Raw genomic sequence first — 23,027 nt, 5'->3', positions numbered from 1 at the left:
GTTTCATCCCATTGCTTCTAGTCTTTCCTTGTGCAAATGAGAATAAAGTTGATCCTTCTACAATGTGACAGCCCTTTAGATATTTGTAGACAGCTATTAAGTCTCCTCTCAGTCTTCTCTTTTGCAAACTAAACATTCCCAAATCCTGCAACCTTTCCTCATAAGACAGGGTTTGCAGACCGGTCACCATTCTGGTCGCTCTTTTCTGAACTTGCTCCAGTTTGTTGATGTCTTTTTTAAAATGTGGTGCCCAAAACTGGACACAATATTCCAGATGAGGTCTGACCAAAGAGGAGTAGAGGGAAATAATGACTTCACGTGATCTAGACTGTATGCTTCTGTTAATACATCCTAGAATTGCATTTGCCTTTTTTGCTGCTGCATCACACTGTTGACTCATATTCAGTCTGTGATCTATTAGTATACCCAAGTCTTTTTCACATGTGCTGTCACTTAGCCCTATTCCTCCCATTCTGTATATGCTTTTTTCATTTTTATTGCCCAGACGTAGTACTTTGCATTTCTCCCTGTTAAAAACCATTCTGTTAGTTGCTGCCCACTTCTCCAGTTTATTTAAATCTTTTTGAATCCTCTCTCTCTCTTCTCTAGTATTAGCTATCCCTCCTAGCTTTGTGTCATCAGCAAATTTAATCAGTTTACCCTCAATTCCTTCATCTAAATCGTTGATAAAGATGTTGAACAATACAGGGCCCAGGACAGAGCCCTGTGGTACCCCACTTGAGACATTCTTCCAACTGGATGTGCAGCCATTTACGACCACTCTTTGGGTCCGATCACTAAGCCAGTTATGAATCCACCTAACAGTTGCCTTGTCCATTCCATACTTAGTCATTTTTTCAATAAGGATTGTATGAGATACTTTGTCAAATGCTTTGCTGAAGTCAAGATATACTATATCTACAGCATTTCCTTGATCCACCCAATCAGTGATACCGTCATAGAAGGAAATTAAGTTAGTCTGACATGACTTATTAGTTACAAACCCATGCTGACTCTGTTTAATCACTTCATTCTTATCCAGGTATTGACATACATGTTGTTTAATAATTTGTTCAAAGATCTTTCCTGGTATAGAAGTCAGACTCACCGGCCTATAGTTGCCTGGGTCATAGAATCATAGAATCGTAGAGTTGGAAGGGACCTCCTGGGCCATCTGGTCCAACCCCCTGCTCAAAGCAGGATTCGCTAAATCATCCTTCTTCCCCTTTTTGAAGATAGGAACAACATTTGCTCTTCTCCAGTCTTCTGGCACTTCTCCTGTGGGTATTTCATTGGAACTGTTCTACATGTTATTTGCCTGTTTTATGGTTCAATAAAGTATTGCCACACTTTTTATTTTCAACCTGAGTTGTCAGTAGTATTACGCCACGGTAAAAGGAGCGCGGGCGTTCAGTGGGATGATCCCTGGTCCATGTAGTTTCAGGGAGCGTACTAGGGCACCCGCAGACCTCTGTGTCTTCACAGGGTTCAAAACCTGGAGACTATATTTGGTCACATGTCCAAGGCACCTGCACGTATAACAGCGCCATGGGTTGGGTAAATCACGGGTCCTGTTTGTAAACCTTTTTCTTGATGGGCTTTCTGCTGGGTAGAGGGTTAGCCCTACTCGAGTGGCTGGAGTCCACAGGAATCCTTGGTTGTTGGATCTCCTGGGATCGGTGGGTATATTGAGCCTCCAGCTAGGTCGATTGGCTGTAAACTCGTAGACCAAAACAGCTGCTTGCCCTGGATTGTCAGCTTCCGGTCTACCCACTGTCGTATTTATGGAATAATTTTCTCCATAAGTTGCTCAACCACGATCACATCACAAAGGGCAGCAGTGGAGTGGCTAGCTCAACCATTGAGCCAGCGGTTGCAGTGCCATCTTAGTTGACTGCCCAATTCTACATAGAAGGCCCCCTTGGTGAGATGACGCCAGAGGGTCCTTAATAGTCCCACAGTCCTGAGGCCCAAGCGTGTGGACAGCATTCTGGGTCCGGCCACTCAAACTAGTCCTCAGGTATTTGGCCCAATTAGCTGGGGCACCTAGTGCATCAGCATCAGGGTCTCAAAACTTTGCAGGTATTCATCAACTTCGGTGTTGGACTCATTAAAGATGTGCACATCTCTGTAGTGGAGATTATTTCCTTGGTGGTGAGAGCCAGGGCTGGCGGTAGGGGAACTTGAACTCCTAAAATTGATTCGGCAACACAAGCCCTCTCCCCACTTGAGGCTCCGTGCCCCAGTGTGACTAGCAACTCCTGGATTCGGGCTGCTTGGGACTGGGTTGTTAATTCCAGACTGCCACAGGATTCTTGATCTGGCAAGCAGTTCAATTCCTCTGAGTCAACCTAGTCATCCTCCGCGACGTTCTGGGCATCCCAATGGACCAATTCCTGGATCAAATCCGACCAAGTGTTTGTGGTCAGCTATTATGTCCATCAAAGCTGGCATAGCTCCTGCAGTTCTGGTTTCCTGCTGCGGCTATATATCCCACTCCGGTCCTATTAAAGCCGAGCTGGTGGGGTTGGATATGGTGGCATCTGAAACCTGCTTTGTATGCCTTACCTATGGTCTGCTTAGTTTGCCTATATGCCTCACTGGTTGTGGAGCCCTTTGACAGTGTCTATGAACACCAGTCCCCTGCAGTTCCCCTGGCCCAGCCGGGCTTAGTATCCCACTGATTCCACCAAGTGTAGAGACATGAGGGTCAGCAAGTGCTCTCGTCCGCTGGCCTGGCTGTCTTTAGAAAGACCGCATGGACCAGGACTCATCCCACTGAATGTCTGTACTCATTCCCCATGGGCAGAACACTACTCAGACATCACAGGGTGAGGATACCACACTCCAGTAAGACTTTATTGGATCACCAACAGTCAACAACATATAGTACAAATTCCCAGAAAGTACACAAGATGGTACAAAGAGTCTAACCCTTCCACTGGTTCATCGGGGATTAGAACCTCTGCGACCATCCAGAGTCAACTAGCCCAACCAGTAGCACCCCACTTTTGGTGGGCACCAACAGAGAAGAGTTAGCGGCAAGCTTAAGAAGCTGATCAAGCACAGTGAGGAATGTGGCCAGGTGACCTGATTGTCCCAACCTGGGTTTTCCAAATGACTTTGTGGGCTCAGGGTTTTCCAAATGACTTTGTGGGCTCAGTGATGGGCAGTGGAACAGATCTGTATTCCACCAGCTGGAACTATGGTTCCTGGGCCGACGTCCTGTGGAGTCACATGGGCGACAGGAGCAGGGCCCTTTTATATTCCACACCTCTCATTTCAGGGCATTGTCCCACAGGATTGGGTAAGGTTATCCCTTATTGTTCGATTGTTGAAATAGACTGCATATTTGTCCTTCAAGTTGTGCAGACTAGTACACCAAAGGAGGTTGGTGCAATATATAATCAGGAGAGGGAGGACTGGGAGCTTGCATGGCATCCAAATGAAAACCACTTTGGGCTGAGTTCATTAATCCACAGGTGGGTGCATGAATTCGCTGGTGAGCACAGCAGATATCCTCAAGAAGAAGAAAGTTCGTTCAGCACACCGGCATAAATGAAAAAAAAACTTTATTAGGCTAATAGGTGTTTTTTGCATGTTAATATGGCATATTAGCCTAATAAAGTTTTTTTTCATTTATGCCGGGGTCCTGAACGAACTTTCTTCTTCTTGTCAATATATAATCAGCAGGCTTTCCACAGATTAAAATACAACGGTCAACGAACAGTCTCGTATGAAGCAATGGCTCATGTCCCATGACCTACTGAACAAAGAAACAGCATGTTTGATACAATTAAGAATAATTCAACCCCACACAAGGTGCCAGATTGACGCTGTGTCGTCAGAGGTGACCCCACGCCACATAGCAGGCGCAGTAATGGGGGGGCACAATGCCGCATAGCAGGCGCAGTAATAGGGGGCACCGTGCCACAAAGCAGGTGCCGCAATAGGGAACACCTTGCAGCAGGCGCAGTCATTGGGGGCAGGATGACGGCAGGTCAGAGAGAGTGTATAAATTGGGAAAAAATAGAAATATTCTAAATAAAAGTGAAGAGCTGACGATGTCTGGACACTAAACTGCACATACACAAGTGAGTGGGTGGAAGTCATCATTATGGTCTGGGCCAGATGGAAGACAGAATAAACTCCTACAATCAGATATAATGGCGTGGCAGCATTATTCCTGTACACTGGCATCATTGGTGTTTGCTCAGCAGTAGAATATTGAAACATCTATATATTGTGGCATTATTTATAGTGTACGCCTTATTCATGACTAATGTGCCCATGTCGACTTGTGAGCGGGGCCCGTGAGATCATTCGCTAGGGCACGAGGCGTCAGCTTCATCTCTGGTCCAGAGGGTAGAGACGATCACTAGCGGAGGTCAAACCTGGCGCCACACACAGACGATGGACAGAGCTGATGAGCAGTGAGACTGGCAGCGCGGAGTAAGGACACCGGCGCTCATCATCAGCATCACATCCCGTTCTCCCCAAAAACTGAAGACTCCAATATGCAAGACAAATTCAAGAAATTTACAGACAAATCACAAACAGAACAGAAACGACGTTGGATCATCAGCTTCACAAGGTTAAAATGGAGCCGTCTCGTACGAGGCAGATGGCGTGCTGGGGCCCCCAAAGACCGCAATGCTGCGGCGCCACTGACATCAGCCCTTAACTAAAACCACACACCCACAGCGCAGCACAAAGACCCACCTTCAGCATGCACGCAGCCACACACCCGCCCTCCAGCGCACACATACCCGCACACCCGCCCTCCAGCGCACACATACCCGCACACCCGCCCTCCAGCGCACGCAGCCGCATACCCGCCCTCCAGCGCGCACGCAACCGCACACCCGCTCTCCAGCGCACGCAGCCACACACCCGCCCTCCAGCGTGCGCACACCCGCCCTCCAGCGCACGCAGCCACACACCCGCCCTCCAGCACACGCAGCTACACACTCGCCCTCCAGCGCGCACACACCCGCCCTCCAGCGCATGCAGCCACACACCCGCCCTCCAGCGCACGCAGCTACACACTCGCCCTCCAGCGTGCGCACACCTGCCCTCCAGCGCACGCAGCCACACACCCGCCCTCCAGCGCACGCAGCTACACACCCGCCCTCCAGCGCACGCAGCTACACACTCGCCCTCCAGCGCGCACACACCCGCCCTCCAGCGCATGCAGCCACACACCCGCCCTCCAGCGCACGCAGCTACACACTCGCCCTCCAGCGTGCGCACACCCGCCCTCCAGCGCACGCAGCCACACACCCGCCCTCCAGCGCACGCAGCTACACACCCGCCCTCCAGCGCACGCAGCTACACACTCGCCCTCCAGCGTGCACGCAACCAACCGCACACCCGCCCTCCAGGACACATGCAGTCACAAACCCACACTCCAGCACGTATGCAACCACACAACCATGCTTCAGCCGCACACCCACGAACACCCACACCGAAGCACACAGTGTCCCACCCTCCCTCTAGTCACAGGAAAATCTGTCATTAGTTTCTGGACACAGAAGCGGATCCCACTGGATACAAGCCGTGCCTCAATCCTGATCCTGAATGAGGTCAGATACTCAAGTCACATCCAGAGCTGCACTCACAATTCAGGTAAATAGACTAAACACATACAACAAAATGCAGCCGGTAAGTTGTGCAGATACAGGTATAACAATTGAACCACGAAAATAGGACTGCAGCTCTGGCTGTGACCATTGTATAACATAACTGAATGCAGCTCTGGCTGTGACTTGTATAAGGCTAGTTTCACATTAGCGTTTTTTTGCGCAGCGCATCGGGCGCATAAAAAACGCAAAGAAAAACGCAAAACAAACGCGCGTTTTTTTAACGTCATGCGCACGCTGATGTGTAAAAAAAACGCAGCGTTGTTTGCGTTTTACATGCGTTTTTTGCATGCGTTGGCGTTTTTTATGCGCATGCGTTTTTAAGTGTGACGTTTTTTCCATTGTCTAGAGAACATTCTAGACTTGTTTCACTCAAAAACGCATGCGTAAAAAAACGCAACCGTGCGCAAGACCATGCGCACGCATGCGTTACCATAGACTTCAATGTGTTGTTTTTGCGCATTCCGTGCGCAAGCGTGCGCATGCGTTTTTTTGCCGAGACAGGGCGCACCAAAAAATCCAACATGTTGCGTCTGGCGCACCTGGCGCAAAAGACAAAAAAACGCATGCGCACGAAAACGCAAGTGTGCGCAAAAACATGCGCACGTCATGTTAAACATAGGTGCGCAGTGCGCATGCGCACGGGTGCGCACGATGCGCTGCGCACAAAAGCGCAAATGTGAAACCAGCCTAACATAACTGAATGCAGCTCTGGCTGTGACCAGTGTATAACATTACTGAATGCAGCTCTGGCTCTATCTACAGCCAGTGGATATAGAACACATAATACTGGTTGAGGCCATTCAGCCCCGTGCCCCTCTCGGCCGCCCGACACCAGCGACATTTGGCACAGGAGTGTGATCACAGTGCAGCGCCGTGTATTGCACGTTACACAATCGGGGGACACTTAGTTATTGGGGGGTCTGACATAATGAGAACAGCACCCATCGTTCCGCTACAAAACGCCCAGTGTGAGCGACGCCGGGCAATGAGCAAAGTGCATGTGGACCCGGCCCGGATCACGAGATCTCCACCCCGATATCAAGGAGGCCCGAGACCCTGGAGGCGACCTGCAGCGTCCATGTGGGCTTCCAGGGTCCTTGCTCTGAAATTCTGACGCCACCATGGAATGTGGAAACAATAATGGAGGTGTAACGCGCCCCACATATCCCCTCCTGGGGTACGCTCAGCAGAGGCAGTCACGGCAGTCATCATCCCCCCCATGGTGGCATCACACGGACCCTCCTGTCCCCCTCAGCCCTGTGTGTACTCCAGGGCTGAGCTCAGGACATCGGGGTGGACCTTCTGGTGTTTGGTGAGCTCGGACCTCCAGCGGTAGCTCTTGCCACACTCGGTACAGGGGTACGGCCGCTCCCCCGTGTGGGTCTTGACGTGGGTGGTGAGGTGCTGCCGCTGGACGAAGCACTTGCCGCACTGCTTGCACTTATAGGGCCGCTCACCCGTGTGGATGCGCTTGTGGATGAGTAAAGCCGTGCGGCGGCGGAAGATTTTGCCGCACTCGTTACATAAGTTTGTTTTGTCGCCGCCCTGGTGGCTCCTCTGATGCTTCAGCAGATCCGAGCTCCGGGCAAAACGTTTCTCACATTGATTACACGAGAAGAGCTTCTCCCGCGGCAGAGGCCGCTGCTCCAGGAAAGGCAGGCCGGGCCGGAAACCCGGCAGGACATCGCTGGAGGAGTGCGGCTCATCTCCGGGAAAGTCTCTCACCTCACACACCACCTCTGCTCCAAGCGGGAGGGGATCTTTACAGTCCGAGGACATCTCCAGCTCCTCCACAGTCTTCTCCGGGGTCAGCTCCTTCCCATTCTTACTGATCCAGACCTCGCCTGCAGAAAGAAGAACAAAGTCAGGATCAGATTCACCTGAGTGATCCACCCCGGGAACACAAGATCACTGATTGGCAGGTTCCCCAAGAATTCTCTTCCAGTCACCTCCAGAGCTGCACTGACTATTCTGCTGTTACATCAGGACCCCGCCAGTACAGGGATGAAAGCGGCAACAACAAGATCTGCAGCTGTGGATGAGACTAGAGTAGAAGACATGCAGCCACTGAAAGCAGATTTAGAGGTGACTAAAGTCACAGAATAATAACGATCTTCCTTGATTACAACCTGCAATGTCAGACAGCGAGATCTAAGAAATCTGCTGCAGGACCAGATCCCCCCATATGTCAGCCATAACTGTGTGGGGTCAGTAATTAGAGAACGGAGTGCCCCCCCCCGTCACTGACAATGGCGTCACTCACCCAGTGATACTAGCGAGTCGGCGCTCTCCTTCATCATGTTCCGGTACAGCTCCTTCTGCCATTCCTCCAAATCCTTCCAGTCATCCGAGAAACACACAGCGACGTCATCAAAGGTGACCGCAGCCTGGAGAACGAGAAGGACCGCCCACAGTAGCATCACTGCACGTAAAACGAGGACCGCTCATAGTGACATCACTGCACGTAAAACGAGAAGGACCGCCCAGAGTGACATCACTGCGCGTAGAACGAGAAGGACCGCTCAGAGTGACATCACTGCGCGTAGAACGAGAAGGACCGCCCAGAGTGACATCACTGCACGTAAAACGAGGACCACCCACCGTGGCATCACTGCACGTAAAACTAGGACTGCTCACAGTGACATCACTGCGCGTAGAACGAGAAGGACCGCCCAGAGTGACATCACTGCGCGTAGAACGAGAAGGACCGCCCAGAGTGACATCACTGCGCGTAAAACGAGAAGAACCGCCCAGAGTGACATCACTGCGCGTAAAACGAGAAGGACCGCCCAGAGTGACATCACTGCGCGTAAAACGAGAAGGACCGCCCACCGTGGCATCACTGCACGTAAAACTAGGACCGCTCACAGTGACATCACAGCACGTAAAACGAGAAGGACCGCCCACAGTAACATCACTACAACGACACTCATAGAAGCACCCTTAACCAAGTAGCGCCCCTCACCCTCAGAACCTCCAAGCACAGAGTAAAACAGCCCTGGCTCACATCGCAAACTCAACTTCTCCAGCGATGCTCTAGGAGTGCTGAACGCCTATGGAGAAAAACCCGCACACCAGAAGACTTCATCCAATTCAAATTTATGTTAAGAACCTATAACGCTGTCCTTCACCTCGCCAAACAGACCTACTTCACCACCCTGATCTACTCACTAGCCAACAACCCCAAGAAACTTTTTGACACCTTTCACCTCCTCCGGCCAAAAGCACAAGCACTTGGCCCCCTTCTCTTCTCTCTCTACACGGCCCCAATTGGACAGACCATCAGCAGATTTGGCTTTCAGTACCATCTTTATGCTGATGACACACAACTATATGTCATCCCCCGACCTTACTCCCGCTGTACTAAAGAACACCAGTGACTGTCCGCAGTCTCCAATATCATGTCCACTCTCTATCTGACACTCAACCTCTCCAAAACTGAACTTCTTCTGCTCCCACCATCTACTAACCTCCCTAAATCTGACATTTCCCTCTCCATGGGTGGCACCTATAATAACACCCCGGCAGCAGGCGCGCTGTCTGGGTGTTATGTTTGACAAAAAATCGTCCTTCTTAGGGTGCCAACCTCCACAGCAAGGAACGTGTTCAGATAGGATTATTGTAGTTTTTTGTAGGACTTCTTTATGGTCTATAATCTTCTTGTATTGCGGAATTGTTTCAATTCCTTATTCACGGGAACAGGTGTATTTTTAATTTTTTGCTATTAAAGAAATACAAAAATATTTATACCTATTCCTTTGTTCATTCATGAGTTTGTACATATGTTATGTTTGACACCAATCTCTCCTTCACCTCTCATATACAATCTCTTGCCGCTTACACCTAAAGAACATCTCTAGAATCCGCCCTTTTCTCACCATGGAGACAATAAAAACCCTCACTGTCGCCCTGATCCACTCCTGGATTAATGCAACGCTCTATTACCGTATATACTCGCGTATAAGCCGAGATTTTCAGCCCATTTTTTGGGGCTGAAAGTCCCCCTCTCGGCTTATACACGAGTCATATACCGGGGGTTGGCTGGGGAGGGGGAGCGGGGGTGTCGGAGATCATACTCACCCTCTCCTGGCATGTCTCTGCAGCCCCCCGTGCTTATTCCATCTTCTCGGCGCTGTTCTTCCTGCTTTCAGCGGTCACGTGGTACCGCTCATTACCCTCATGAATATGCGCATATGTAATGAGCGGAACCACGTGACCGCAGAAAGCAGGAAGAACAGCGCCGAGAAGATGGAAAAAGCACGGGGGGGCTGCAGAGACATGCCAGGAGAGGCGAGTATAACGGGGGGAGCCATATTCACCTGTCCCCCGTTCCACCGCTGCGCGTCTCTCTGCTGTCTTGCTTCCTTCGGCAGTGACGTTCAGGTTAGAGGGCGCCATGACGTAGTTAGCAGGCGCCCTCTGCCTGAACAGTCACTGCAGAGCCGGCAACGCTGATGAGCAGAAGCTGCAGCAGCGACAAGGTATAGTTTTTTGTTTTTTTTTTAATTGAGGCAGCGGCAGCAGCATTGTAAGGGGCCAATAATCAGCATTGTAATCACTGTGCAGCATTATAAGGGGCCACTAATCACTGTGCAGCATTATAAGGGGCCACTAATCACTGTAGCATTACAAGGGGCCACTAATCACTGCAGCATTACAAGGGGCCACTAATCACTGTGCATTATAAGCAGGGCTGTGGAGTCAGTAAGCCAAACCTGCGACTCAGACTCCTCAATTTCCCTTACACCGACTCCGACTCCAACTCCGACTCCACGACTCCGACTCCCACACATATTGCTTATATTTAAGTGAAAAATTTATTGTAGTACAATGTGAACCTCAGACATTTAATCATTTTTATGATCCAATAATCAAGATATTTAGATAGAACAGAATATATATTGGTGTACTACCCAGTTTTCATTCTTTTTGGTACAGATACGATATGGATAGACAGATATGGATAAATGGATAGATGGAGCAGATTTCTAATCTGCTTTTGCTATTGAAAACATTATCTATGAGCTCAAAAACCTTTCAGGTGCTGCGGTTTTTTAAAAAGATGATCAGCTTTTGCAGCTAAAAAACGTATCCTCAAAAAACGCAGCAAAAACAGTGTGTGTGAATGTAGCCTTAGATCAGGAATAGAACAGCCATTTATAGGACATTTCATAACTTTCCCAAACTCCTATTAAAAAATATTCAGCACATCCTGCATTGAATTACTGTACCCAATTTATTATATATTTTAGGAGTCGGAGTCGGTCCATTTTATACCGACTCCAAGAAAATGAGCACCGACTCCACGACTCCGACTCCACAGCCCTGATTATAAGGGGCCTCTAATCACTGTGCAGCATTACAAGGGGCCACTGTGCAGCATTATAAGGGGCCACAAATCACTGTGCAGCATTATAAGGGGCAGTGACGTTCAGGTCAGAGGGCGCCATGACGTAGTTAGCAGGCGCCCTCTGCCTGAACAGTCACTGCAGAGCCGGCAACGCTGATGAGCAGAAGCTGCAGCAGCGACAAGGTGAGTATAGTTTTTTGTTTTTTTTTAATTGAGGCAGCGGCAGCAGCAGCATTGTAAGGGGCCAATAATCATCGTACAGCATTGTAAGGGGCCACTAATCACTGTGCAGCATTACAAGGGGCCACTAATCACTGTGCAGCATTACAAGGGGCCACTAATCACTGTGCAGCATTACAAGGGGCCACTAATCACTGTGCAGCATTATAAGGGGCCACTAATCACTGTGCAGCATTACAAGGGGCCACTAATCACTGTGCAGCATTATAAGGGGCCACTAGCCACTGTGCAGCACTATAAGGGGCCACCAATAACTGTGCAGCATTATAAGGGGCCACCAATCACTGTGCAGCATTATAAGGGGCCACCAATCACTGTGCAGCATTATAAGGGGCCACCAATCACTGTGCAGCATTATAACGGGCCACTAATCACTGTGCAGCATTATAAGGAGCCACTAATCACTGTACAGCATTATAAGGGGCCACTAATCACTGTGCAGCATTATAAGGGGCCACTGTGCAGCATTAGAAGGGGCCACCAATCACTGTGCAGCATAAGGGGCCACTAATCACTGTGCAGCATTATAAGGGGCCACCAATTACTGTGCAGCATTATAAGGGGCCACCAATCACTGTGCAGCATTACAAGGGGCCAATAATCACTGTGCAGCATATTAAGGGGCCACTAATCACTGTGCAGCATTATAAGGGGCCACCAATCACTGTGCAGCATTATAAGGGGCATATGTTATTATGGAGCATGTTATATGGCCACCATTATTCACTGTGCAACATTATTAGGCATATTTTTGTATGGAGCATCTTATAGAAACCATCATGAACTTTATGGAGCATTATATGGGGCCATCATGAACTTTATGGAGCATCTTATGGGGCCCATTTTATTTTTGAAATTTACCAGTAGCTTCGACATTTTTCACGCTAGGCTTATACGTGGGTCAATAAGCTTTCCCAGTTTTTTGTGACAAAATTAGGGGGTCGGCATATACACGAGTATATACGGTAATTGGCCTCCCCGTTACTCGACTATCCCCTCTCCAGTCCATACTTAATGCAGCGGCCAGGGTCATCCATCTGGCTAATCGGTACTCGGACACGTCCACTCTTCGCCAGTCCTTACATTGGCTGCCCATTCATTATAGGATCCAATTCAAATTACTTGTTCTCAACCACAAAGCTCTCCACAGTGCGGCACCCCCCTACATTTCCTCCCTCATTTCTATCTATCGGCCAAACCAACCACTGCGCTCTGCAAACGACTTTCGACTAACCTCTGCACTAATCTGTTCCTCCCACTCCCGACTCCAAGACTTCTCTCGCACTGCGCCAATCCTCTGGAATGCTCTACCCCAAGATAATTAGGACCATCCACAACTTGCAGTTTTAGACGCTCCCTCAAAACACATTTGTTCAGAGCGGCCTATCACATTCCCTAATCAGTCATTTTATGTGTAAGTGTGCGTGTGTAGCCCATTCACTATCTCCATCTATCCCTCACTCCCTCAAGATGGCTGGACCATCATTGTAAATACACACCTGTACTCTGTATCTCCCCCACCTCATTGTAGATTGTAAGCTCTCACCAGCAGGGGCGGCTGATTGTGCTTTATTTTATTATTGTTAATGTTGTTACTTACGACTGTAGTGTTTGAAACTGTTAAAGTGTAAACTGCTGTGGAATATGTCGGCGCTATATAAATAAAAATTATTAGTATTATTAACTCAACCACAGCAAAAGGCAACCACCTGGCTGACCAGGCGGCAAAATCTGCAGCTTACCAACCAAGAGACAAGCCTGCCGGGGTGGCAGCTGCACAAATGGCGTCCGCCACGGACCCACCTGTGACTTACGACCAATCTCCAGAAGCTACAACAGGCTGGTGCTGAAGAATCCGCCAGATGGGAAGAGAAGGGAGCTGTGCCATCACCAGAAGGACTGTAGCAGAATCAGATGGTAGCTAGGGCTGACTTATGGTGGATGTGTGGAAATGGTGACTTATCCAGTACTGCCAGCGGGATAAGAGGGGACATGTGTTATCGCTAAATTCCGGATATCATTCCAGATTGTGGCTCCAAATACAGACAAGATCCACGAATAAGCAACGGAAAACCAGGGACAGAAGGGTGACACCAGCATTCCTACTTCTTTTGACCCTCACGTGTACATTGACTCTATTGCAGTCCCAAGAGGAGTACCAGACGAGTTCAAAGCCAGAGATCAATCATCAGCGGGATTTCAATCGGTGTTCCCCATCGTTACGTGGACTGGATAAATTATATCTGCTCCAACCACGAGAGATTAGTTACTTGCAGTAGGGATGCCTACTAGGGGATAGCTGAACGGTTGGGTGCCACCCTGACCACGACCTTTCAGAGTAGACTCGGCCTTGATATGAGAGGAGGAGGTATGTAAGATGGTTGGGGCGTCCCAACAACACTGCTCCAGGCGACAGCATAAGTAAAGCCCTGACAGACATCAATGCCCTGTCCAACGAATTAGCTGAAAACTCAGGTGTTGGCAACCTCTTCAGTAAGTGGTTAGAACACACGTTTGGTAAATGGGGACCTCTTCTTAACAGTGCGTGCTTTGGAGATAGTTCTGGTTGCTGCCTCATACCCTGTGTTCGGGGCATTGTTTCCTAATGACGTGAAGTCATTATTTCCCTCTACTCCTCTTTGGTCAGACCTCATCTGGAATATTGTGTCCAGTTTTGGCCCCACATTTTAAAAAAGACATCAACAAACTGGAGCAAGTTCAGAAAAGAGCGACCAGAATGGTGACCGGTCTGCAAACCCTGTCTTATGAGGAAAGGTTGCAGGATTTGGGAATGTTTAGTTTGCAAAAGAGAAGACTGAGAGGAGACTTAATAGCTGTCTACAAATATCTAAAGGGCTGTCACATTGTAGAAGGATCAACTTTATTCTCATTTGCACAAGGAAAGACTAGAAGCAATGGGATGAAACTGAATGGGAAGAGACACAGATTAGATATTAGAAAAAACTTTTTGACAGTTAGAGTGATCAATGAGTGGAACAGGCTGCCACGAGAAGTGGTGAGTTCTCCTTCAATGGAAGTCTTCAAACATAGGCTGGACAGACATCTGACTGGGATGATTTAGCGAATCCTGCTTTGAGCAGGGGGTTGGACCAGATGGCCCAGGAGGTCCCTTCCAACTCTACGATTCTATGATTCTATGATTCTAAGCTATAGACAAGGCCACAGAGACAACACCTGTTGCTGGACTGCACCCTGTGATAGTGAAAGATGGCGACTACTACGGCCAACTGTTGGATTTTAACTCTGAGAAGCGCAGAAACGTGGCACCCGTAGTTTTATTGCTTGTTGTGGCGCATGTGTTTGTGTGTGCTGTCCATCTGATGGTGACAGGCAGACTGATCTGGAGAATCTGGTGAAGTGGTGTTGTTTAACACGACTAAGGTCTCTTTCACACTTCAGTTTTTTGCCACCAGTCACAATCTGGTTACTAGTGAAGGTAGTGGAGCTGGTTATATTGACAGATGGGTCGCGAGTTCTCTTTCCAGGCTCCCTCTGGTGGTTACTGGAGGTGATGGAGCTGATCTAATTAACAGAGGCCTGCCACCTGATAATGAGGAGGATGACTGGATTTAAGACAGCTGACTCCCTCTATCCCTGCTGGTGATTTTTTCCTGCCTCCTGAGGTCTTAGTTTCCAGCTCAGTCCCTGCATGCTCAGCTAAGTGTTCTTTTGCTATTGTTCAAATTTGATCTGGTTTTGTCTAATTCAGTTTTCTGTGGGTCAGCCAGCTCCGGCTGTGCTGAATCTCCATCCTTATGTTACTGCTTGTGCCAGTTTGTTTTTGTCCCTTATTTTATTGTTCTCTTTTTGCTTTGCTTTCAGAATATACCAGAGTGCTGATATAGTGGGCAAAGTCGTGTGACTTCAGTATTTTTCTATCAGAAGTGTTGGGCATTTTTTGCAGAGTTTTTTGCATGATTGCAGACAGAGTCTTTCCTTTCCTGTCCTGTCTAGTTAGTGTGGGCCCCATCGTTTGCTCAGTCTATTTACCTAACTGCGTTTGTATTTTCATCTTGTCTCACCGACAATATATGTTTGGGGGCTATCTATTCCTTTGGGGTCTGCTCTGGGGCAGTTTAGATTTCCCCTTTTCTTGCTTTAGGCTTATTTAGTTCTCCGGCTGTGTCGAGGCGTCTAGGATCATCGTAGGTACGCTCCACGGCTACTGCTAGTTGTGTGGCTAGGATCAGGGGTCTGCAATCCGCTTAGTTACCAACCTCTCTGGTTTTCTGTGGCTTAGCTTGGTCTTGCTTTCCTCCTCGGTGACCCAATCATAACAGAATCACCAGCCTAAACCGCAGATTCTAGGGTACTCAAAAGCAGGAGAGAATTGTAAAAAAAAAAAGTCAATTTTTTTTTTTATATATTTTTTCCTCTTTTTCTCTGGGGCCGTAGGAGGATTTTTTCTTTAATGGAGATTAAGCAATTGTCTGATCATGTTGAGCAGCTCACTGCTGAAGTTCGGGGCATTTCCGCCTATCTCGCTCATTCAATCATCTGCTGTTGAACCAAAAATCCCTACTCCTGATGTGTTTTCTGGGGATCGGTCTAAATTTCTGAATTTTAAAAATAATTGTAAACTATTTCTTGCCTTGAAGCCTAACTCATCGGGGAGCTCTGTGCAGGTTAAAATTGTCATCTCCCTGCTGCGCAGCAATCCCCAGGATTGGGCTTTTTCTCTGACACCTGGAGATCCTATTATGACTAATGTGGACACATTTTTTCAAGCCTTGGGGTTGTTGTATGAAGAACCTAATGCTATTGATTAGGCTGAGAAAACCTTATTGGCATTGAACCAGAATTAGGATTCTGCAAAGTTATACTGTCAAAAATTCCAAAAGTGGGCGGTCCTTACTACATGGAATGACGTTGCCTTAGCAGCTCTCTTTGGCAGAAACCGTAAAAGATGTTATGGTGGGATTTCTTGTTCCCTCTGGTCTTGATGATTCTATGTCATTAGCCATTCAAGTTGATCGGCGTTTACGTGAGCGTAAACCTACACGAGAGACGTTGCCGCCTTTTGAACGAACGTCTGAACCCATGCAATGTGATAGGGTTTTGTCAGGAGTTTAGAAGGCGTAATAAGCTGTGTTTTTTCTGTGGCGACGCCTCTCATATTATTTCTGTCTGCCCTAAACGAGAAAAGAGTTTTGCTCACACATTTGCGGTGGGCAGTGTACAGCCTAAGTTCCTTTTGGCGATTACCCTGATCTGCTCATTGTCTACATTTTCCGCTAAGGCTTTTGTAGATTCAGGAGCAGCTTTGAATCTGATGGATTTAGACTTTGCTAAACGTTGTGGTTCTCCCATGACACCCCTGCGGACTCCTATTCCTTTGAGGAGTATTGATGCTACTCCTTTGGCGGAGAATAAACCCCCGTTTTGGACCCAGGTGATAATGCGGGTCGCCCCGGACCACCAAGAAAATTGTACATTTTTGGTGCTGCACAATTTGCATGATACTATTGTTCTGGGTTTTCCCTGGTTGCAAACTCATAATCCTGTTTTGGATTGGAAATCTGGGTCTGTGGTGAGTTGGGGTTGTTAGTGTGTTCTTAGGGACACTCCTGTTTTCTCCACCTCTTCCCAGTCTCATGATATTCCTGATTATTTGGCTGATTTTTCTGATGTATTTAGTGAGAGTAAGTCTGCGTCTTTGCCTCCTCATAGGAGTTATGACTGTGCAATTGAGTTAATGCCCGGGTGTAAATTTCCCAAGGGTCGGCTTTGCAACTTATCGGTACCTGAACATGATGCTATGCGATCCTATATTAAGGAGTCGTTGGCGAAGGGTCATATTAGACCATCCTCGTCACCTTTAGGTGCTGGTTTTGTCTTTGTCGCCAAGAAAGATGGTTTATTAAGGCCGTGTATTGACTATCGTTCCCTTAACAAAATCACTGTCAAATATCAGTATTCGTTACCCCTGATTTCTGATTTATTTTCCAGAGTTAAAAGTGCCTGCTGGTTTACCAAGCTTGACCTCAGGGGGGCGTATAATCTTATTCGCATCAAGCACGGGGATGAATGGAAGACGGCGTTTAATACTCCGGAGGGACATTTTGAGTACCTGGTGATGCCTTTTGTGCTCACTAATGCCCCTTCTGTCTTCCAATCTTTTATGAACAATATTTTCCGGGACTTTGTGGATAAGTTTTTGATCATTTATCTGGATGATATTTTGATCTTTTCCAGTGATTGGGATTCTCATGTGGAACACGTCCGGACTGTGTTCCGGATTTTGAGGGAAAATTCCCTGTATGTTAAGGAATCGAAGTGCCTCTTTGGTGTACAGAGGATTTCATTTTTGAGATTTTTTTTTTGCCCGTCGGCTATTGAAATGGACCCGGCCAAGGTACAGGCCATTTATGATTGGGTTCAGCCCACTTCTTTGAAGGCCCTCCAGAAGTTTTTGGATTTTGCTAATTTCTATCGTAAATTTATAAGTAATTTTTCTGGTATTGTTAAACCACTGACGATTTGACCAAAAAGGGCGCTGATGTGGTGAATTGGCCTCCAGAGGCAGTCTCGGCATTTCAGAAGCTTAAGCATAGATTCACTTCTGCTCCGGTTCTACGGCAACCTGATGTCTCACTCCCATGTCAGGTGGAGGTACCGTATTTTTCGGACTATAAGACGGACCGGACCATAAGACGCACCCCAATTTTCAGAAGGAAAATAGGGAAAAAAATAATGTGTCGAATGGGGGTCCGTCTTACAGTCCGAATTCAGCGTACCTGGGAAGGGATCCGGCACAGGTGGAGGAGTGTTCACAGGGGTCATTCAGTGGTCCAGGCTCGTGCGGTGGCGGCTCTGTGCTGGGGCAGGTTGGTTGTGCTGGAGCAGCTGGGCTGGGGCAACTCTGCTGGGGCAGCTGTGCTGGGCTAGCTGGGCTGTGCTCCGATGCAGGGGCGGCGGCTCCGCCGGCATTTCCTCCAAGCCCGGAGGTCCCCCCCCGCACATCCCTTGCTGGCCGCCAAGTTGCGGTGGCCTCCGGGAACATGGACGCCGGGAAGATGACCGCCAGTCCGGGGACGGCGCATGCGCAGGTTTAGATCTCGCCCCGAGATCTCGGGGGACGAGATTCAAATCTCGGCAAGGAGATCTCGCCCCCCGAGATCTCGGGACGAGATCTGAACCTGCGCATGCGCCGTCCCCGGACTGGCGGCAATCTTCCCGGCGTCCACCGCAACATGGCCAGCAAGGGATGTGCAGGGGCCTCCGGGCTTGGAGGAAATGCCGGCGGAGCCGCCGCCCCTGCACCGGAGCACAGAAAGCCACTACCCATGCACCGAAGCACAGCCCGCTGCCACCACCGCACTACAGAGCCTCGCGGCACCCGCACCAGCCTCCGGAGGTTAGTATATTTCGACCATAAGACGCACCCCCCACTTTCCCCCAAAATTTTTTGGGGAAAAAGTGCGTCTTATAGTCCGAAAAATACGGTAGATGCTTCTGAGATTGGTGCAGGAGCCGTTTTGTCCCAAAAAGATATGGTGACTTCTAAAATGAATCCCTGTGCCTTCTTTTCTCGAAAATTCTCCTCATCTGAACGTAACTATAACGTGGGGAATCGGGAATTGTTGGCCATGAAATGGGGATTTGAAGAGTGGAGACATTGGTTGGAGGGAGCTAGACATCAAGTTGTGGTCCTCACCGACCACAAGAATTTGATTTATCTTGAATCGGCCAAACGCTTGAATCCTAGACAGGCTAGGTGGGCCTTGTTTCACACACGTTTTAATTTTGTGGTCTCTTTTCTTCCGGGCACACAGAATGTTAAGGAGGACGCCCTTTCTAGGAGTTTCTTTGTGGATTCTCTTAATGTAACCAAGCCTACTACCATTCTAAATAAATGGGTAGTTCTTTCCGCCATCTCACCCGATTTGAGACGAGCCCTGGAGGAATTTCAGGAGGACAAACCTGAACGTTGCCCTATGGGAAAATCGTATGTTCCTGACCAGTGGAGGAAGAGAGTAATGTCTGAAATTCATTGCTCCGTGTTGGCTGGTCATCCAGGTATTTTTGGTACCAGAGATTTGGTGAGTCAGTCTTTTTGGTGGCCGCCTTATCTCGTGATGTCAGGAATTATGTGCAGTCCTGTGGGACTTGTTCTCGGTCTAAACCCTGTTCTCGTTCTAGTGGGTTGTTGATGCCCCTGCCGGTGTCCAAGAGGCCATGGACCCATATCTCAATAGATTTTATTTCTGATCTTCCTGTCTCACAGAGAATGACTGTTATCTTGGTGATTTGTGATAGATTTTCTAAGATGATCCATCTTGTACCACTCCCAAAGTTGCCATCTTCTTCAGAGTTGGTGCCCTTATTTTTACAACAGGTGGTTCGGTTGCACAGGATTCCTGAGAACATTGTGTCGGACAGAGGAGTCCAGTTTGTTTCCAGATTTTGGAGAGCTTTTTGTTCCAAAGTGGGAATTCAGTTATCTATCTCCTCTGCATTTCATCCTCAGACCAATGGGCAGACTGAGAGAACAAACCAGACTTTGGAGTCCTATTTGAGATGTTTTATATCTGCTGATCAGGATGACTGGGTCTCATTTTTGCTCTTGGACGAATTCGCGCTAAACAATAGAGCTGGTTCTGCCACTTTTTCTGTAACTTTGGGTTTCATCCTCGATTTTCTTCAGGGCAAGTGGAATCTTCGACCTGCCCAAGTGTGGACACTGTAGTAGAGAGAATGCAGCAGATTTGTGACCAAGTGGTGGATAAGTTGTCCCTCTCTCAGGAAAAAGTCCCCGGTTTAATGTGGGTGATATGGTTTGGTTGTCGTCAAAGAATATCTCTATGAAGGTTGCGTCTCCAAAGTTCAAGCCAGGATTCATTGGACCTTATAAGATTTTGGCGATCCTTAATCCTGTTTCTTTCCGTTTGGCTCTTCCAGTTACGTTTAAGATCCATAACGTGTTTCATAAATCTCTGTTGAAGAGGTTTGTTGAGCCAGTAGTTCCTATGGAGGCGCCTCCTGACCCCGTATTGGTTAAAGGCAATGTGGAATATGAGGTAGAGAAAATATTGGATTCTCGTTTGGCTAGACGGAGACTCCAGTACTTGGTCAAATGGAAGGGTTATTGCCAGGAGGATAATTCTTGGGTCTCTGCTTCTGACTTTCATGCCGATAGATTGGTTCGTGCTTTTCACTGGGCCCATCCTGATCGGCCTGGTGGCGTGGATGAGGGTTCGTTGACCCCTCCTCAAGGGGGGGGGGGGTACTGTTGTGAATTCGCTTTCTGGCCTACCTCTGGTTACTAGTGAAGGTATTGGAGCTGGATATATTGAGAGAGGGGTCGCGAGTTCTCTTTCCGGGCTCCCTCTGGTGGTTACTGGAGGTAATAGAGCTGATCTAATTAACAGAGGCCTGCCACCTGATAGTGAGGAGGATGACTGGAGATCTGGAGTTTCTGACTGGATTTAAGACAGGAGACTCCCTCTATCCCTGCTGATCTTTTCTTGCCTCCTGAGATCTTAGTTTCCAGCTCAGTCCCTGCATGCTCAGCTAAGTGTTCTTTTGCTATTGTTCTCATTTGATCTAGTTTTGTCTATTTCAGTTTTGTGTGATCAGCCAGCACCGGCTGGGGCAGTGCTGAATTTCTATGCTTATGCTACTGCTTGTGCCAGTTTGTTTTTGTCCCTTATTAGATTGGCCTCTTTTTGATCTGCTTTACGAATATGCCAGAGTGCTGATATAGTGGGCGAAGTCGTGTGACTTCAGTATTTTTCTATCAGACGTGATGGGCATTTTTTGCTGGGTTTTTTGCGTGATTGCAGACAGTATCTTTCCTTTCCTGTCCTGTCTAGTTAGTGCGGGCCCCATCGCTTGCTCAGTCTATTTTCCTACCTGCATTTGTGTTTTCAACTTGTCTCACCAACAATATATGTTTGGGGGCTATCTATTCCTTTGGGGTCTGCTCCGGGGCAATTTAGATTTCCCCTTTCTTGCTTTAGGCTTATTTAGTTCTCCAGCTGTGTCGAGGCGTCTAGGATCATCGTAGGTACGCTCCACAGCTACTGCTAGTTGTGTGGTAGGATCAGGGGTCTGCAATCCGCATAGTTACCAACCTCTCTGGTTTTCTGTGGCTTAGCTTAGTCTTGCTTTCCTCCTCGGTGACCCAATCATAACACCGTTGTTTTTTGAAAAAACCAACGGATCCGGCGTTTTTCATGCTGGATCCGTTTTTTTCTCATAGACTTTTATTAGTGACATATGGCCACACGCGTCATCCGTCATCCGACAGATCCGTCAGAAAATCTCTGTCCGTTGGCAGAAAACATCTCTCTCTCTCTCTCTCCAGAATTGTGTCCCTTTAAAATTCCACCAACTGCTGCTTCGACAGATCCGTAAAAAAAACGGATCCGGTGCATCAGTTTTTTACAATCTGCACAGGATCAGTTTTTTCAACACTTTGACGGATTGTGACTGATTCTAAAAGACTGAAGTGTGAAAGAGGCCTTAGAGATAACACATAATGAAGTGAAAGTAAAGAAAAGCCACACCTAGACCCTAAATCTGGGTGTCCATAGTGTTACCTTTAGCCAATTACTGTAGATGTATGTATGTTAATGCCAGCACATATGTAGAGATAAGTGACATATGGCCCAGACGTCACCTCTCTGCTGTCCAGAATCCCGGAGTGTTTATCAGCCATATCCTCCTCCTCTCACTTCCTCAAACTCAATGTGGACAAATCTGAACTCATCATCTTTCCTCCTTCTCATAGATCTTCCTTACCTGACCTATCACAATTAACGGCATCACGCTTTCCCCCATACCGGAAGCTTGACTCTGCCCTGTCCTTCACATTGCACATCCAAGCTCTCGCCACCTCCTGTTGCCTCCAGCTCAAAAATATTTCCAGAACCCATCCTTTCCTCAACCCTCAATCTACTAAAATGCTTGTGCACGCCCTCATCATCTCCCGCCTTGACTACTGCAACAACCTTTTCTGTGGCTTCACTGCTAACACCCTCGAACCTCTCCAGTCCATCCTTAACTCTACTGCCTAATTCATCTTTCTCCTCGCTACTCCTCCGCTTCTACCCGCTGCAAATCTCTTCACTGGCTCCCATTCCCTCAGCGTATCCAATTCAAATTACTAATACTGACCTACAAGGCCATCCATAACCTGTCTCCTCCATATATCTCTGAACTAATCTCCTGTTATCTTCCCTCACGTAATCTCCGGTCCTCCCAAGACGACCTTCTCTCCGCCATAGTTATTCGCTCCTCACCCAACCGCGTCAAAGATTTCTCCCGAATAGCCCCCATCCTCTAGAATTCTTTGCCCCCAACACGTCCGCCTATCAACCACTCTAGGATCCTTCAGACGGAACCTGAAAACCCACCTCTTCAAGAAAGCCTACAGCCTGCAATGATCCTCGCTGCCTCCTCACCACTACTGGAGCTGCTGCAACCCCCCAACCTACTGTCTCTTCCCCACCATCCTGTAGAATGTAAGCCCACAAGGGCAGGGTCCTCTCTCCCCTCTATATCTGTATGTCATTGTTAGTTTACTGTAAGTGATATCTGTAATTTGTATGTAACCCCTTCTCATGTACAGAACCATGGAACCAATGGTGCTATATAAATAATAATAAAAAAATAACAATAATAATATACCTGTATGTTATCCTCCCTCTATATAGTATATACCTGTATGTTATCCTCCCTCTATATAGTATATACCTGTATGTTATCTCCCCTGTATATAGTATATACCTGTATGTCATCTCCTCCTGTATAAAGTAGATACCTGT

At 48.0% G+C, this 23,027-nt stretch overlaps 1 protein-coding gene across 2 annotated transcripts in view; it reads right to left on the bottom strand.

Moving 5' to 3' along the window:
* Positions 1-2,832: 2,832 nt before the first annotated feature.
* LOC141072452 (uncharacterized) overlaps positions 2,833-23,027 on the bottom strand; it is a 44,280-nt gene continuing 24,085 nt past the window's right edge. For both annotated transcript variants that reach the window (XM_073559728.1, XM_073559729.1), the window contains exons 11-12: positions 7,909-8,032; positions 2,833-7,489 (exon numbers count right to left, since the gene is read on the bottom strand). In XM_073559728.1, coding sequence (XP_073415829.1) covers positions 6,897-7,489; positions 7,909-8,032 — 717 coding nt within the window. In that variant the 3' untranslated portion in view covers positions 2,833-6,896. The remainder of the gene's footprint in view (positions 7,490-7,908; positions 8,033-23,027) is intronic.

The sequence above is a fragment of the Dendrobates tinctorius genome, unplaced genomic scaffold (genome assembly GCF_039654945.1).
Source record: "Dendrobates tinctorius isolate UK_male_01 unplaced genomic scaffold, ASM3965494v1 ptg000273l, whole genome shotgun sequence".
NCBI lineage: Eukaryota > Metazoa > Chordata > Amphibia > Anura > Dendrobatidae > Dendrobates > Dendrobates tinctorius.
Note: the sequence above shows the minus strand (reverse complement) of the source record. Positions and strands in the feature narration are given on the sequence as shown.